This window comes from Coregonus lavaretus, assembly GCF_964263955.1.
Source record: "Coregonus lavaretus genome assembly, contig: HAP1_SCAFFOLD_887, whole genome shotgun sequence".
Lineage (NCBI taxonomy): Eukaryota > Metazoa > Chordata > Actinopteri > Salmoniformes > Salmonidae > Coregonus > Coregonus lavaretus.
The window spans coordinates 92819-110139 of NW_028165602.1; the positions used below are offsets into that span (position 1 = coordinate 92819).

At 49.4% G+C, this 17321-nt stretch overlaps 1 protein-coding gene across 1 annotated transcript; it reads right to left on the reverse strand.

Moving 5' to 3' along the window:
- Positions 1-3969: 3969 nt before the first annotated feature.
- Positions 3970-9260, reverse strand: LOC311115688 (metalloproteinase inhibitor 2-like). Its single transcript, XM_084190843.1, has 5 exons — positions 9055-9260; positions 6674-6744; positions 5686-5779; positions 4635-4765; positions 3970-4216 (listed from the first exon to the last, which is right to left on the reverse strand). The coding sequence occupies exons 1-5, from the start codon at positions 9182-9184 to the stop codon at positions 4043-4045; spliced, it is 600 nt and encodes a 199-aa protein (XP_084046969.1). The 5' UTR covers positions 9185-9260; the 3' UTR covers positions 3970-4042.
- Between the last annotated feature and the right edge of the window lie 8061 nt (positions 9261-17321).

The window sequence follows — 17321 nt, forward strand, 5'->3', positions numbered from 1 at the left end:
GCTGCTCCTCTACTAATCTCACTGCAACTCCCCTCCATGTCTCCGACCACTACTTTGTTTCCTTTTCTCTCTCACTCTCCTCCCACACTACTCACTCTGCCCCTACACAGATGGTAATGCGCCGCCGCAACCTTCGCTCTCTCTCTCCCACTACTCTCTCCTCTTCCATCCTATCATCTCTTCCCTCTGCTCAATCCTTCTCCCTCCAATCTCCTGATTCTGCCTCCTCAACCCTCCTCTCCTCCCTTTCTGCATCCTTTGACTCTCTGTGTCCCCTATCCTCCCGGCCGGCTCGGTCCTCCCCTCCAGCTCCGTGGCTTGATGACTCATTGCGAGCTCACAGAACAGAGCTCCGGGCAGCGGAGCGGAAATGGAAGAAAACTAAACTCCCTGCCGACCTGGCATCTTTTCACTCCCTCCTCTCTACATTTTCTTCATCTGTTTCTGCTGCTAAGGCCACCTTCTACCACTCTAAATTCCAAGCATCTGCCTCTAACCCTAGGAAGCTCTTTGCCACATTTTCCTCCCTCCTGAATCCTCCCCCCCCCCCCCCCCCCCCCCCTCCTCTCTCTCTGTGGATGACTTCGTCAACCACTTTGAAAAGAAGGTTGACGACATCCGATCCTCGTTTGTTAAGTCTAATGACACTGCTGGTCCTGCTCACACTGCCCTACCCTATGCTTTGACTTCTTTCTCCCCTCTCTCTCCAGATAAAATCCTGCGACTTGTGACTGCAGGCCGCCCAACAACCTGCCCGCTTGACCCCATCCCCTCCTCCCTTCTCCAGACCATCTCCGGTGACCTTCTCCCCTACCTCACCTCGCTGATCAACTCATCCTTGACCGCTGGCCATGTCCCTTCCGTCTTCAAGAGAGCGAGAGTTACTCCCCTTCTCAAAAAACCAACACTCGACCCCACTGATGTCAACAACTACAGACCAGTATCCCTTCTTTCTTTTCTTTCCAAAACTATTGAGCGTGCCGTCTTTAGCCAACTCTCTTGCTATCTCTCTCAGAATGACCTTCTTGATCCAAACCAATCAGGTTTCAGGACTGGTCATTCAACTGAGACTGCTCTTCTCTGTGTCACGGAGACTCTCCGCACTGCTAAAGCTAACTCTCTCTCCTCTGCTCTTGTCCTTCTAGACCTGTCTGCTGCCTTTGATACTGTGAACCATCAGATCCTCCTCTCCACCCTCTCCGAGATGGGCATCTCCGGCGCGGCTCACTCCTGGATTGCGTCCTACCTGACCGGTCGCTCCTACCAAGTGGCGTGGCGGGAAGCTGTCTCCGCACCACGTGCTCTCACCACTGGTGTCCCCCAGGGATCGGTTCTGGGCCCTCTCCTTTTCTCCCTATACACCAAGTCACTTGGCTCTGTCATATCCTCACATGGCCTTTCCTATCATTGCTACGCTGACGATACACAACTAATCTTCTCCTTTCCCCCTTCTGATAACCAGGTGGCGAATCGCATCTCTGCATGTCTGGCAGACATATCAGTATGGATGACGGATCACCACCTCAAGCTGAACCCTGGCAAGACGGAGCTGCTCTTCCTCCCGGGGAAGGACTGCCCGTTCCATGATCTCGCCATCACGGTTGACAACTCCGCTGTGTCCTCCTCCCAGAGTGCGAAGAGCCTAGGCGTGACCCTGGACAACACCCTGTCGTTCTCCGCCAACATCAAGGCGGTGACCCGCTCCTGCAGGTTCATGCTCTACAACATTCGGAGAGTGCGACCCTGCCTTACACAGGAAGCGGCGCAGGTCCTGGTCCAGGCACTTGTCATCTCCCGTCTGGACTACTGCAACTCGCTGTTGGCTGGGCTCCCTGCCTGTGCCATTAAACCCCTACAACTCATCCAGAATGCCGCAGCCCGTCTGGTGTTCAACCTTCCCAAGTTCTCTCACGTCACCCCCCTCCTCCGCACACTCCACTGGCTTCCAGTTGAAGCTCGCATCCGCTACAAGACCATGGTGCTTGCCTATGGAGCAGTGAGGGGAACGGCACCTCTGTACCTTCAGGCTCTGATCAGTCCCTACACCCAAACGAGGACATTGCGTTCATCCACCTCTGGCCTGCTGGCTCCCCTTCCTCTGCGGAAGCATAGCTCCCGCTCAGCCCAGTCAAAACTGTTCGCTGCTCTGGCACCCCAATGGTGGAACAAGCTCCCTCACGACGCCAGGACAGCGGAGTCACTCACCACCTTCCGGAGACATTTGAAACCCCACCTCTTTAAGGAATACCTGGGATAGGATAAAGTATTCCTTCTAACCCCCCCCCCCCCCCCCCCAAATTGTAAAGTGGTTATTCCACTGGCTATAGGGTGAACGCACCAATTTGTGAGTCGCTCTGGCTAAGAGCGTCTGCTAAATGACGTTAATGTGCCCTTGAGCAAGGCACTTAACCCTAATTGCTCCTGTAAGTCGCTCTGGTTAAGAGCGTCTGCTAAATGACTAAAATGTAAAAAATGTAAATGTATACAGTAGACTGCTCCACCATACAGTAGACTGCTACAGTAGACTGCTCCACCATACAGTAGACTGCTCCACCATACAGCAGACTGCTCCAGCATACAGTAGACTGCTCCACCATACAGTAGACTGCTCCAGCATACAGTAGACTGCTCCACCATACAGTAGACTGCTCCAGCATACAGTAGACTGCTCCAGCATACAGTAGACTGCTCCAGCATACAGTAGACTGCTCCAGCATACAGTAGACTGCTCCAGCATACAGTAGACTGCTCCACCATACAGTAGACTGCTCCAGCATACAGTAGACTGCTCCAGCATACAGTAGACTGCTCCAGCATACAGTAGACTGCTCCAGCATACAGTAGACTGCTCCACCATACAGTAGACTGCTCCAGCATACAGTAGACTGCTCCAGCATACAGTAGAACACTTTACATGTGTTTATATTTTTGTTCAGTGTCCAAGCAGTTAGCAAGTCGGAAATGTCAAGTTCCCTAGTTCCAACTAACACGTGGCATTGTACATAATTAACAGAATATTCTTCCCACTGAAGAATATACACCAAGAACAGACTTACAAAGCAAGGAAGAATCGGAGTCATGTTTAATTTGGTCAATGACATTAAAGCTGAAGCCCTGGTTTAAACCCAAACTACTTCAGGGAAACATTCAGTAGACAAATGTTGAATGTTGCAGATAGAAATGCCATGAACAGAGTTGACATGTTTCCCTTCTTTCATGTCATAGAAGCCTGTGTTTACAGTATCTTAACGTTCTACAACATTGTGCCCAGCTGAACACACCCTAGGCTCTAGGATGGCATTTCCCAGGAATAATGTTCCATTTCTAAATACCACCACATGGGCCACCACTGAGATCACCCTTTAATACCCTAGGTTCCAGTTTAAAAGAGAGGGACAAATGAACGGCACAACATCAAGTAATACTTGAAGCGCTATATTGGATTGGTAGTTTTTTTAATGCACTTGTTTACAAGTAGTGACCAGTAAACAAATCAAAGTGCTGTTTTCATAAGATTGCTCTTTCACACTGACTAGTTCCTGAAACCCGCCACCTGACCTCTACGTGACTGGAACCCGCCACCTGACCTCTACGTGACTGGAACCCGCCACCTGACCTCTACGTGACTGGAACCCGCCACCTGACCTCTACATGACTGGAACCCGCCACCTGACCTCTACGTGACTGGAACCCGCCACCTGACCTCTACGTGACTGGAACCCGCCACCTGACCTCTACGTGACTGGAACCCGCCACCTGACCTCTACGTGACGGGAACCCGTCACCTGACCTCTACGTGACTGGAACCCGCCACCTGACCTCTACGTGACGGGAACCCGCCACCTGACCTCTGTGACATCACAACTTGCCCAGTCAATATGAGTCTTGTAGTTAACGGTGGTGAACTGCTTTATTGATTCATCGAAATAAAATGGATTTGTAGCTTAGTGTTTAATTTGTTTTATTAATTGCAGGCATCTTTAGTCACTATGAGCAGTGAGTGGACGGCCTGTAGAGTGGAGGGATCTTCAATAACCAGGAACTACTTCTCGGGCTGCGCACTCATGCTGTACCAGGCACAGAACCCGTCTCTCCTCTTGAGACAGGCAAAGCTTTGGGTCTGAGGTCCACTTTGGCCATTGCCGGACAACCAGTCCGTCCACAGGCACTCATCCGGGGAGCTGATCGGACAGGGGAGGGAAGAGCAGGGGATGATCTGTGGATCAGAGCAGGGAGAGACTGATCATTACCCCAATACTCTAGCACGTTTCCCAATGTGACCAGAGTAGTATTAAGCTATAAGGCATCTCGGGGGTTTGTGGTATAGCGCCAATATGCTACGGGTGGTTCTTAGGCAGTCTTCATCGCGTTGTGCATAAGAACAGCCCTTAGCTGTGGTAATATTGGCCACATGCCACAAACCCAAGGTTCCTTATTGTGATTATAAGAACAGGTCACCAACTTCATTAGAAGAGTAAGTAGTAATGTTTAGTAATACCCGTGGTATACGGTCTGATATACCACAGCTTTCAGCCAATCAGGGGTTGAACCACCCAGTGTATTATCCCTTTAAGACAACGTGCTGTGTAAATATTGAACTGGTGTAGTAATATTACTATAGTTCCACATCACACCTTGCAGCCGCAGCCGCAGCCGCTTTGGTAGCGTTGAATCAAGCGCATCAGTTGTGTGTCACTCGAGGCCTCCCAGGTCCTACTGAAGTCACACCTCATTATGTTCATCGTTCCATCGGTATTCAGCCTTCCTGCATAAGGAGGAGAGATAGTGAGTCAATGTGCTGTAGGGAAAACCTGGTGTAGGGTGAAGCGGCCCCTTACACGCTGATCTAGGATCACTAGTGGTTAAGGGGAGGGGAAACTGATCCCAGATCTGTTCCTGGGGGAAACGTCACCCCAGAGAGGGAACACACACTGATGGTTAAGGGGAGGGGAAACTGATCCCAGATCTGTTCCTGGGGGAAACGTCACCCCAGAGCGGGAACACACTGATGGTTAAGGGGAGGGGAAACTGATCCCAGATCTGTTCCTGGGGGAAACGTCACCCCAGAGAGGGAACACACACTGATGGTTAAGGTTAGGGGAAACTGATCCCAGATCTGTTCCTGGGGGGGAAACATCCCCCCAGAGAGGGAACACACACTGATGGTTAAGGTTAGGGGAAACTGATCCCAGATCTGTTCCTGGGGGGGAAACGTCACCCCAGAGCGGGAACACACACTGATGGTTAAGGGGAGGGGAAACTGATCCCAGATCTGTTCCTGGGGGAAACGTCACCCCAGAGCGGGAACACACTGATGGTTAAGGTTAGGGGAAACTGATCCCAGATCTGTTCCTGGGGGGGAAACGTCACCCCAGAGCGGGAACACACTGATGCAGCCCGGAACGCTGGAGTTTATCCTAATAAATAATACTAAATAAGTCATTAGTTGTAAACATTTATAAGCATAATAAACATTGTTTCATAAGCATTTAATGGTTTAAATTCATAAACGTAAGCATTTGCAAGACATAAAGTGCAACCTGAATATGTACAGAGAATGTATTGTTTCTAAGGCACTCGTTTCCTTGTACAAGGTGAAGTCAATAGTAGGCCATAAGCAAGTCTAGGTTGAGCAGTTTAACCAGCGCTGGCAATGGAACTTGGGTAACCTAGTGAGAACTGCACCTGTGAGGAGGTACTCCTTGTTGGTTTCCAGAGTCTCGGGACAGAAGGTTGGGGTGAAGACTGCATTGATATCCCGGTCAGGACCTTTGAACATCTATCCAATCACAAGGAGAGAAAGGAGGACCTGTTAAAACGTGTCCACATACGGTTTTGAACCCCACTGACTGCAGCTCTCAGGCACTGTCAGTCTTTCCTAATTCCCTACCTATACCCCATCCCCTCAGCCAAAATTCAAGCAGAAAGAACAAAAAGAGCCACACCAAACAGGTAATTTAACAACATGGAGTATTGTTCCACAAATATGGTGCAAAACAAATCTAAGAGCTGATTTACCGAACTCAGTAATGACAGGAGTCACCAGAGTGGAATAGTTTATTATTGATCCGACAATGTGGTCGGAGGCGTCGTATGGAGGGTGGGACAATTACAGAGCCTCCGGGGCCATGCAGAGGCCAAATCAAGCTCCGTACCGCCTCCCTGTGTGCCTCGCAAATGTTGTCACAATGTGGAGGCCGCCGCATTGACATCATTGGTTGACGGTACCACCTGTATCAAAATAGCTCTTCTAAGCGCAAGAAGTATGAAAGCCCTGACGTCTGAATGGCAGTAAGTGCTGTACAGACGCGTCAGATTGACCATGCAGAGCCTTTTACCTCACCCGGTCTCAGGGATGGCTAACTCATGTCTCAAGGTTAATGTTAGGTACAGTGGGACTTTTTTGTTTTATGAAGTGGCAGCCGAGTTCATATAGATGTTGCCACAGTGTCCCCTGTAGCTCAGTTGGTAGAGCATGGCTCTTGCAACGCCAGGGTTGTGGGTTCATTTCCCACGGGGGGCCAGTATGAAAATGTATGCCCTCACTAACTGTAAGTGGCTCTGGATAAGAGCGTCTGCTAAATGATTAAAATGGAATAGTGTAGGACTGGTAGGGAGCTTCAATGTTTCAGTGCAGGAAGGAACAACCACTTAATAAAAAGGCTGATCATACCTTGATCTGTTGGATGTCATACTTGGTGTTACCAGACCCAGCTTCCACTCCAACCACCTTTGCCCTGATCACTAGAAGAGAGAAAAAGAGGGAGACTGTTTAACTCTACTGTATACTGGCGAGTCAGACACTGATTGAAGGGCGTTATTGGATCGGAGAAAAGTGTAGAATCCTTTACAGATCCAAGATTTGGGCGCTATGTTCTACCAACTGAGCTTGCTCCTTCAGCAACCAAATGTATCATTTCAAACAATTACCTCTCATGTCAAGTATTACCCATTGTGTCACTCAATCATTTTGGAGAATCTCCCAGGAATTAAACCATGCTTCAAACGGTGCTTCATGTTTTGCATGTCATTACACCTCGTCACTAACTGAACCAGTATTCTGGTTCATGGTGCATCTCTGGAAGGTCAAGCTGCTCATGACCTTCAACCATCCTGTCTTAACATACTGGACATGACCTTCAACCATCCTGTCTTAACATACTGGACATGACCTTCAACCATCCTGTCTTAACATACTGGACATGACCTTCAACCATCCTGTCTTAACATACTGGACATGACCTTCAACCATCCTATCTTAACATACTGCTCATGACCTTCAACCATCCTGTCTTAACATACTGGACATGACCTTCAACCATCCTGTCTTAACATACTGGACATGACCTTCAACCATCCTGTCTTAACATACTGGACATGATCTTCAACCATCCTGTCTTAACATACTGCACATGACCTTCAACCATCCTGTCTTAACATACTGCACATGACCTTCAACCATCCTGTCTTAACATACTGGACATGACCTTCAACCATCCTGTCTTAACATACTGGACATGACCTTCAACCATCCTGTCTTAACATACTGGACATGACCTTCAACCATCCTGTCTTAACATACTGGACATGACCTTCAACCATCCTGTCTTAACATACTGCACATGACCTTCAACCATCCTGTCTTAACATACTGCACATGACCTTCAACCATCCTGTCTTAACATACTGCACATGACCTTCAACCATCCTGTCTTAACATACTGAACATGACAGACTGCGTCAGTGCTCCAAGTAGAACGAAAAAGGTGCCAGTACACTTTAATTTCATAATGCCGGCATTCATGTTTCACAGCAACTAACCTATTCTATAAGTAGTGCCTGTACTTAAGCAGTTAGTAAAGCGCTGGTAACACTGCTATCAGCGCGAGATGTCCAAAGCATCCAAATATCATGACCAACCGTTAGACAACCCATCCTAGTAGAGTGAAGAACCGTTTGCGAACCTATCCGTGTCATAACCAGAACCAAACCCTGGGTGAGTGAGAGACATGTTATAGGCTAGTGACACATCAGAATAATGTCTCAGCTGAGTTTTGGAAAACGTAAAGTGTGTGAAGCATTGATAATGTGGTGTTGAATTTAACATCTGTTTTGAAACAGACAGTACAACTGAGTGCCTTGGGTTAAATATAAATATTTAAACTTCAAGTATATCTACCATTTTGCTTTCGACAGAGTCATCTGTAGGCCTACAGCAGGGATGGGCAACGCCAGTCCTCGGGGACGAGAGTGGGGTCACTGCCCCCCCCCCCCCATCCTTAGCAAACACAGCTGATTAAACTTAATGCCTTCTAAACTGAACAACATGAGTAGTTGATTGGAGTCAGGTATTTTAGCACCAATCATACCTGGCCTAGAGCAAATTATAAACTGAGTGGGTCGAGCCCTGAATACTGATTGGCTGACAGCCGTGGTATATCAGACCTTATACCATGGCATTTATTTTTACTGCCGGTTTCTAATAGCAATAAGGCACCTCGGGGGTTTGTGGTATATGTCCAATGTACCACCGCTAAGGGCTGTATCCAGGCACCCTGTGTTGTGACTAAGAACAGCCCTTAGCCATGCTATATTAGCCACATACCACACCCCCTTGGGCCTTATTGCTTAAATATAACACGTGGGGTGTAATGACTACACCAAAGCCTGTAGCAAAACGTCTTGCAACAGAACTGTTTACTCAAAACGGAAACCAGTTTCTATCGGACAAATTCAGGTAGGTACCACCTGCTTCCGTAATGAATACACCCCAGGTGTATCCCATCTTCCGTAATGAATACACCCCAGGTGTATCCCATCTTCCGTAATGAATACACCCCAGGTGTATCCCATCTTCCGTAATGAATACACCCCAGGTGTATCCCATCTTACTGTTGCCAACTTACTTAAGGTGTAAATATAGGTCTAATCCTCATGTTCTAGAAAATGTTATCACAACGACCACAGAGAATTCATAAAATGTTGTATGATGCGTGTTGTAGGCAGCCTGTGAAGAGAAACTAGAGGTCAGAAAGTACGCCACATTTGCCTTACCGACATCTGCTCTGCAAACAGCCTGTTGAGGATGGAACATCATGCATCTGCAAGCTTCTGCGACGTCTTCGACCCGCCAAAGGAACAGAACGACCAGAGTAATGAAACAACTGCTTACGGACCGAGCCATCTTACAAAGAAGTTATTCTACTGTCGAACGTTTACCCCAACACCAGTAAAGACCAGTTCAGACTGCTAGAAACCAATAAGGCCTACATACGCATTTTATTGAAGGCTGTGAGCTCCTCCCCCAGTCAGAACCAAGCCAGTGGTAGGCTGATCATGCTATTAATCCGGAACCGTAGCCACTCCTTTAATAAAAACCACCTGCCTAATGGGACAATCACAGAGCAGGCTCAACTGGCCCGGCTGCAATAAATGGTCCGTCTTTCACTTAAGAAATGGGGCTGAACCAGAAAGATCCGTTTTAGGCCACGCCCACTGGAATTCCTTATTTCAACAACAACAAAATGACCTGGGCCAACTTTACAGCAGGTAACCTTATGGATTCATAGCCTAACTTTATTTTAGTCCATTTATTTGTGTTAAGAGAAAATGACTCAAGTAAAAGTGAAAGTAACCCAGTAAAATGCTACTTTAATAAAATTATAAATGTACTACTTCAGTATATTTATAATTTTATTCAAGTAGCATTTTACTGGGTTACTTTCACTTTTACTTGAGTCATTTTCTTGAGTCAAGGGTGTTCTTTCACATTCCTCAACACTGCATAAACAATATGCATTTCCATAAAAAGTCCAAGAAAAATACCAGGGTTGGTGGAGCCCTCAGTTTCATCTTTGCCTCGCAAAGCTAACTCAAACACTCCGCAAAACTTCACACACTGGATTAGCCGGCTGAGGATGTGGCGGTTCTTGCTAACCTCATCGTTGTGGCGGCGGACAGCTAGCCTGTATCCCTCATCCAGTTGAGTGGCAATGTTCACTCTCCCCAAAGCAGACAATCTCAAACAGCTATCCATGTGGGTCTTTGACAGCTCATGTTTCTTAATCTTTTCTGAAAGATGGTGCATGTCCGTTACACCAGTCGCTGTCCAAGCGGTGCTGTCTGCCGTGCCGCCTTCAGGGTGAAAGAGTAAGCAGGGGTAGCAGAAGACTGCATTAGCTACATCGCAGCCTGCTAGCCAGGTTTTTCGTTCGTACCAATTTTTGGAAAATCCTCGGGTGTAGGACTTTCCCCCTTTAGTAGAAACCTGTTGAATTATTAAATTTGGTCTGGGAGGTCCTAATTGTTTCGTTGCCAATTTATCTTGATTTGTTCGCCGACAAAAAGGAACTTTTTTCAAAGAGACAATCGAGTTGCACTGAACGCTAGCCATCTTGACAGTAGTACGTGAATTGATTGACGCTGCTACCCGCTCTTTTCTTAGTTACGTTCATGGTTATGTTACGTATGACGAAAGCGCGTAAGTGCAAGCCCTCCCGGAACCCATAGAGATTGTATTGAAAGCTCTGATATTTGAAAAAAAAAAGATTTTACATGAGAGTCTATGAGAGACTTCTGGGGCGATTTTCAACCTGACTGAAATCGCCCCAAAAGGGGCGGGGCCATTTGAAGCACGACTTTAGCCTGATTGGACATTTAGTGGCAGATCAGACGTCTAGATTAGAACACTGATAACTACTGTTGCCGTGATATAATTGATTAGGAAAAAAATCCCTTCCTTTTCCCGTTTGGCAGTGCGTCGCCCATATCGCCCTAATGAACACACCACCCCTGGTCCCCCCTTTGCTGCTATAACAGCCTCCACTCTTCTGGGAAGGCTTTCCACTAGATGTTGGAACATTGCTGCAGGGGACTTGCTTCCATTCAGCCACAAGAGCATTAGTGAGGTTGGGCACTGATGTTGGGTGATTAGGCTTGGCTCGCAGTTGACGTTCCAATTAATCCCAAAGGTGTTCGGTGGGGTTGAAGTCAGGGCTCTGTGCAGGCCAGTCAAGTTCTTCCACACCAATCTCGACAAACCATTTCTGTATGGACCCCGCTGTGTTCACGGGGGAATGTCATGCTGGAACAGGAAAGGGCCTTCCCCAAACTGTTGCCACAAAGTTGGAAGCACAGAATTGTCTAGAATGTCATTGTATGCTGTAGCATTAAGATTTCCCTTCACTGGAACTATGGGGCCTAGCCCGAACCATGAAAAACTGCCCCAGACCATTATTCCTCCTCCACCAAACTTTACAGTTGCCCCTATGCATTGGGGCAGGTAGGGTTCTCCTGGCATCCGCCAAACCCAGATTTTGTCCTTCGGACTGCCAGATGGTGATTCATCACTCCAGAGAACGCATTTCCACTGCTCCAGAGTCCAATGGCAGCGAGCTTTACACCACTCCAGCCGATGCTTGGCACAAGCCTAAGATCACCATGTGCAATGCCAAGCGTCGGCTGGAGTGGTGTAAAGCTCGTCTGTCCTCAGATGCAACACTCACTACCGAGTTCCAAACAGACATTTGACGAACTGACTTGTTGGAAAGGTGGCATCCTATGACGGTGCCACGTTGAAAGTCACTGAGCTCTTCAGTAAGGCCATTCTACTGTCAATGTTTGTCTATGGAGATTGCATGGACGTGTGCTTAATTTTATACACCCTGTCAGCAACGGGTGTGGCTGAAATAGCCAAATCCACTAATTTGAAGGGGTGTCCGCATACTTTTGTATATGTACAGTAGTGTATTTCAGGTAGGAATATACCGTATATTATTCACACACTTACTGCATATTTGAAATATTTACCTGAATTCCCTACCACCCCACAAAATGTGTCACTACCGAAACAACATAGTGAAGAAGTAGCAATAAAGGGAGAGCCGTCCACAGCTAAAGGGAGAGCCGTCCACAGCTAAAGGGAGAGCCATCCACAGCTAAAGGGAGAGCCATCCACAGCTAAAGGGAGAGCCATCCACAGCTAAAGGGAGAGCCGTGCCCAGCTAAAGGGAGAGCCGTGCCCAGCTAAAGGGAGAGCCGTGCCCAGCTAAAGGGAGAGCCGTGCCCAGCTAAAGGGAGAGCCGTCCACAGCTAAAGGGAGAGCCGTCCACAGCTAAAGGGAGAGCCGTCCACAGCTAAAGGGAGAGCCGTCCACAGCTAAAGGGAGAGCCGTCCACAGCTAAAGGGAGAGCCGTCCACAGCTAAAGGGAGAGCCGTCCACAGCTAAAGGGAGAGCCGTCCACAGCTAAAGGGAGAGCCGTCCACAGCTAAAGGGAGAGCCGTCCACAGCTAAAGGGAGAGCCGTCCACAGCTAAAGGGAGAGCCGTCCACAGCTAAAGGGAGAGCCGTCCACAGCTAAAGGGAGAGCCGTCCACAGCTAAAGGGAGAGCCGTCCACAGCTAAAGGGAGAGCCGTGCACAGCTAAAGGGAGAGCCGTCCACAGCTAAAGGGAGAGCCGTCCACAGCTAAAGGGAGAGCCGTAGCAGTAAAGGGAGAGCCGTGCCCAGCTAAAGGGAGAGCCGTGCCCAGCTAAAGGGAGAGCCGTGCCCAGCTAAAGGGAGAGCCGTGCCCAGCTAAAGGGAGAGCCGTGCCCAGCTAAAGGGAGAGCCGTGCCCAGCTAAAGGGAGAGCCGTCCACAGCTAAAGGGAGAGCCGTCCACAGCTAAAGGGAGAGCCGTCCACAGCTAAAGGGAGAGCCGTCCACAGCTAAAGGGAGAGCCGTCCACAGCTAAAGGGAGAGCCGTCCACAGCTAAAGGGAGAGCCGTAGCAGTAAAGGGAGAGCCGTGCACAGCTAAAGGGAGAGCCGTCCACAGCTAAAGGGAGAGCCGTAGCAGTAAAGGGAGAGCCGTGCACTGCTAAAGGGAGAGCCGTCCACAGCTAAAGGGAGAGCCGTCCACAGCTAAAGGGAGAGCCGTGCACAGCTAAAGGGAGAGCCGTCCACAGCTAAAGGGAGAGCCGTGCACAGCTAAAGGGAGAGCCATCCACAGCTAAAGGGAGAGCCGTAGCAGTAAAGGGAGAGCCGTGCACAGCTAAAGGGAGAGCCGTCCACAGCTAAAGGGAGAGCCGTCCACAGCTAAAGGGAGAGCCGTCCACAGCTAAAGGGAGAGCCGTCCACAGCTAAAGGGAGAGCCGTCCACAGCTAAAGGGAGAGCCGTCCACAGCTAAAGGGAGAGCCGTCCACAGCTAAAGGGAGAGCCGTGCACAGCTAAAGGGAGAGCCGTCCACAGCTAAAGGGAGAGCCGTCCACAGCAGTTAGCAGTAAAGGGAGAGCCGTGCACAGCTAAAGGGAGAGCCGTCCACAGCTAAAGGGAGAGCCATCCACAGCTAAAGGGAGAGCCGTCCACAGCTAAAGGGAGAGCCGTCCACAGCTAAAGGGAGAGCCGTCCACAGCTAAAGGGAGAGCCGTCCACAGCTAAAGGGAGAGCCGTCCACAGCTAAAGGGAGAGCCGTGCACAGCTAAAGGGAGAGCCGTCCACAGCTAAAGGGAGAGCCGTGCCCAGCTAAAGGGAGAGCCGTGCCCAGCTAAAGGGAGAGCCGTCCACAGCTAAAGGGAGAGCCGTCCACAGCTAAAGGGAGAGCCGTGCACAGCTAAAGGGAGAGCCGTCCACAGCTAAAGGGAGAGCCGTCCACAGCTAAAGGGAGAGCCGTCCACAGCTAAAGGGAGAGCCGTCCACAGCTAAAGGGAGAGCCGTCCACAGCTAAAGGGAGAGCCGTCCACAGCTAAAGGGAGAGCCGTCCACAGCTAAAGGGAGAGCCGTGCCCAGCTAAAGGGAGAGCCATTCACAGCAGGTGAAGAAGTAGCAGTAAAGGGAGAGCCGTCCACAGCTAAAGGGAGAGCCGTCCACAGCTAAAGGGAGAGCCGTCCACAGCTAAAGGGAGAGCCGTCCACAGCTAAAGGGAGAGCCGTCCACAGCTAAAGGGAGAGCCGTCCACAGCTAAAGGGAGAGCCGTCCACAGCTAAAGGGAGAGCCGTGCCCAGCTAAAGGGAGAGCCATTCACAGCAGGTGAAGAAGTAGCAGTAAAGGGAGAGCCGTCCACAGCTAAAGGGAGAGCCGTCCACAGCTAAAGGGAGAGCCGTCCACAGCTAAAGGGAGAGCCGTCCACAGCTAAAGGGAGAGCCGTCCACAGCTAAAGGGAGAGCCGTCCACAGCTAAAGGGAGAGCCGTCCACAGCTAAAGGGAGAGCCGTCCACAGCTAAAGGGAGAGCCGTGCCCAGCTAAAGGGAGAGCCATTCACAGCAGGTGAAGAAGTAGCAGTAAATGGAGAGCCGTCCACAGCTAAAGGGAGAGCCGTCCACAGCTAAAGGGAGAGCCGTGCACAGCTAAAGGGAGAGCCATCCACAGCTAAAGGGAGAGCCGTCCACAGCTAAAGGGAGAGCCGTCCACAGCTAAAGGGAGAGCCGTAGCAGTAAAGGGAGAGCCGTGCCCAGCTAAAGGGAGAGCCGTCCACAGCTAAAGGGAGAGCCGTCCACAGCTAAAGGGAGAGCCGCCCACAGCTAAAGGGAGAGCCGTCCACAGCTAAAGGGAGAGCCGTCCACAGCTAAAGGGAGAGCCGTAGCAGTAAAGGGAGAGCCGTCCATAGCTAAAGGGAGAGCCGTCCACAGCTAAAGGGAGAGCCGTCCACAGCTAAAGGGAGAGCCGTAGCAGTAAAGGGAGAGCCGTGCCCAGCTAAAGGGAGAGCCGTCCACAGCTAAAGGGAGAGCCGTCCACAGCTAAAGGGAGAGCCGTCCACAGCTAAAGGGAGAGCCGTCCACAGCTAAAGGGAGAGCCGTCCACAGCTAAAGGGAGAGCCGTAGCAGGAAAGGGAGAGCCGTGCCCAGCTAAAGGGAGAGCCGTCCACAGCTAAAGGGAGAGCCGTCCACAGCTAAAGGGAGAGCCATCCACAGCTAAAGGGAGAGCCGTCCACAGCAGGTGAAGAAGTAGCAGTAAAGGGAGAGCCGTGCACAGCAGGTGAAGAAGTAGCAGTAAAGGGAGAGCCGTGCACAGCAGGTGAAGGAGTAGCAGTAAAGGGAGAGCCGTCCACAGCTAAAGGGAGAGCCGTCCACAGCTAAAGGGAGAGCCGTCCACAGCAGGTGAAGAAGTAGCAGTAAAGGGAGAGCCGTGCACAGCAGGTGAAGGAGTAGCAGTAAAGGGAGAGCCGTCCACAGCAGGTGAAGGAGTAGCAGTAAAGGGAGAGCCGTGCACATCAGGTGAAGGAGTAGCAGTAAAGGGAGAGCCGTGCACAGCAGGTGAAGGAGTAGCAGTAAAGGGAGAGCCGTCCACAGCAGGTGAAGGAGTAGCAGTAAAGGGAGAGCCGTCCACAGCAGGTGAAGGAGTAGCAGTAAAGGGAGAGCCGTCCACAGCAGGTGAAGGAGTAGCAGTAAAGGGAGAGCCGTCCACAGCAGGTGAAGGAGTAGCAGTAAAGGGAGAGCCGTGCACAGCAGGTGAAGGAGTAGCAGTAAAGGGAGAGCCGTGCACAGCAGGTGAAGGAGTAGCAGTAAAGGGAGAGCCGTCCACAGCAGGTGAAGGAGTAGCAGTAAAGGGAGAGCCGTGCACAGCAGGTGAAGGAGTAGCAGTAAAGGGAGAGCCGTGCACATCAGGTGAAGGAGTAGCAGTAAAGGGAGAGCCGTCCACAGCAGGTGAAGGAGTAGCAGTAAAGGGAGAGCCGTGCACAGCAGGTGAAGGAGTAGCAGTAAAGGGAGAGCCGTGCACAGCAGGTGAAGGAGTAGCAGTAAAGGGAGAGCCGTCCACAGCAGGTGAAGGAGTAGCAGTAAAGGGAGAGCCGTGCACAGCAGGTGAAGGAGTAGCAGTAAAGGGAGAGCCGTCCACAGCAGTGATCATTCGGATTAACTTATTTTACAGATACATTTCAAAAATGTTATTTGCATACCAAATTAACTAAATAGTAAAAACATGATTTTTTTAACCTGATTTTCTAAACCTTTAAATTGAATTTAGAGAAGTATCATCTATTGTTCTCCATAAAATGTTAAGTTTTAATTGTATGAATCTGAAACATGTTTATTGATTGAATTACATATACATCTAATTAATTATGTTGTTTGATGTTTCAATTATCAATAAACCTATCTTTATGTTGGCAAAATAACAGACGTTTGCGGTGGATTGAGACGCAGCAAAATAACATATATCTCTAGCTTAAACTGACAGATTCTGATTTTGTGTTTGTTTGATGCACTGGTGCGTCAATAGACTCTAAGGGCTACAGATGGTCTGCGTTCCATAAGGATTCCAATAGGCTACAGATGGTCTGCGTTCCATAAGGATTCCAATAGGCTACAGATGGTCTGCGTTCCATAAGGATTCCAATAGGCTACAGATGGTCTGCGTTCCATAAGGATTCCAATAGGCTACAGATGGTCTGCGTTCCATAAGGATTCCAATAGGCTACAGATGGTCTGCGTTCCATAAGGATTCCAATAGGCTACAGATGGTCTGCGTTCCATAAGGATTCCAATAGGCTACACGTCCCAAAGGATTTCACAACTTGTAATACGTCAGCTTTAATAAACAACTGGGTGCAGGATGACTGTGATTGTCCCTTGTCTTTCTCTATTTCAGCCCTTCCAACCTCTCTGTCTAGTTATCATTCAGCCCTTCCATCCTCTCTGTCTAGTCTGTTATCATTCAGCCCTTCCATCCTCTCTGTCTAGTTATCATTCAGCCCTTCCAACCTCTCTGTCTAGTTATCATTCAGCCCTTCCAACCTCTCTGTCTAGTTATCATTCAGCCCTTCCAACCTCTCTGTCTAGTTATCATTCAGCCCTTCCAACCTCTCTGTCTAGTTATCATTCAGCCCTTCCAACCTCTCTGTCTAGTTATCATTCAGCCCTTCCATCCTCTCTGTCTAGTTATCATTCAGCCCTTCCATCCTCTCTGTCTAGTTATCATTCAGCCCTTCCAACCTCTCTGTCTAGTTATCATTCAGCCCTTCCAACCTCTCTGTCTAGTTATCATTCAGCCCTTCCAACCTCTCTGTCTAGTTATCATTCAGCCCTTCCATCCTCTCTGTCTAGTTATCATTCAGCCCTTCCAACCTCTCTGTCTAGTCTGTTATCATTCAGCCCTTCCATCCTCTCTGTCTAGTTATCATTCAGCCCTTCCATCCTCTCTGTCTAGTTATCATTCAGCCCTTCCAACCTCTCTGTCTAGTTATCATTCAGCCCTTCCATCCTCTCTGTCTAGTCTGTTATCATTCAGCCCTTCCATCCTCTCTGTCTAGTTATCATTCAGCCCTTCCAACCTCTCTGTCTAGTCTGTTATCATTCAGCCCTTCCATCCTCTCTGTCTAGTTATCATTCAGCCCTTCCATCCTCTCTGTCT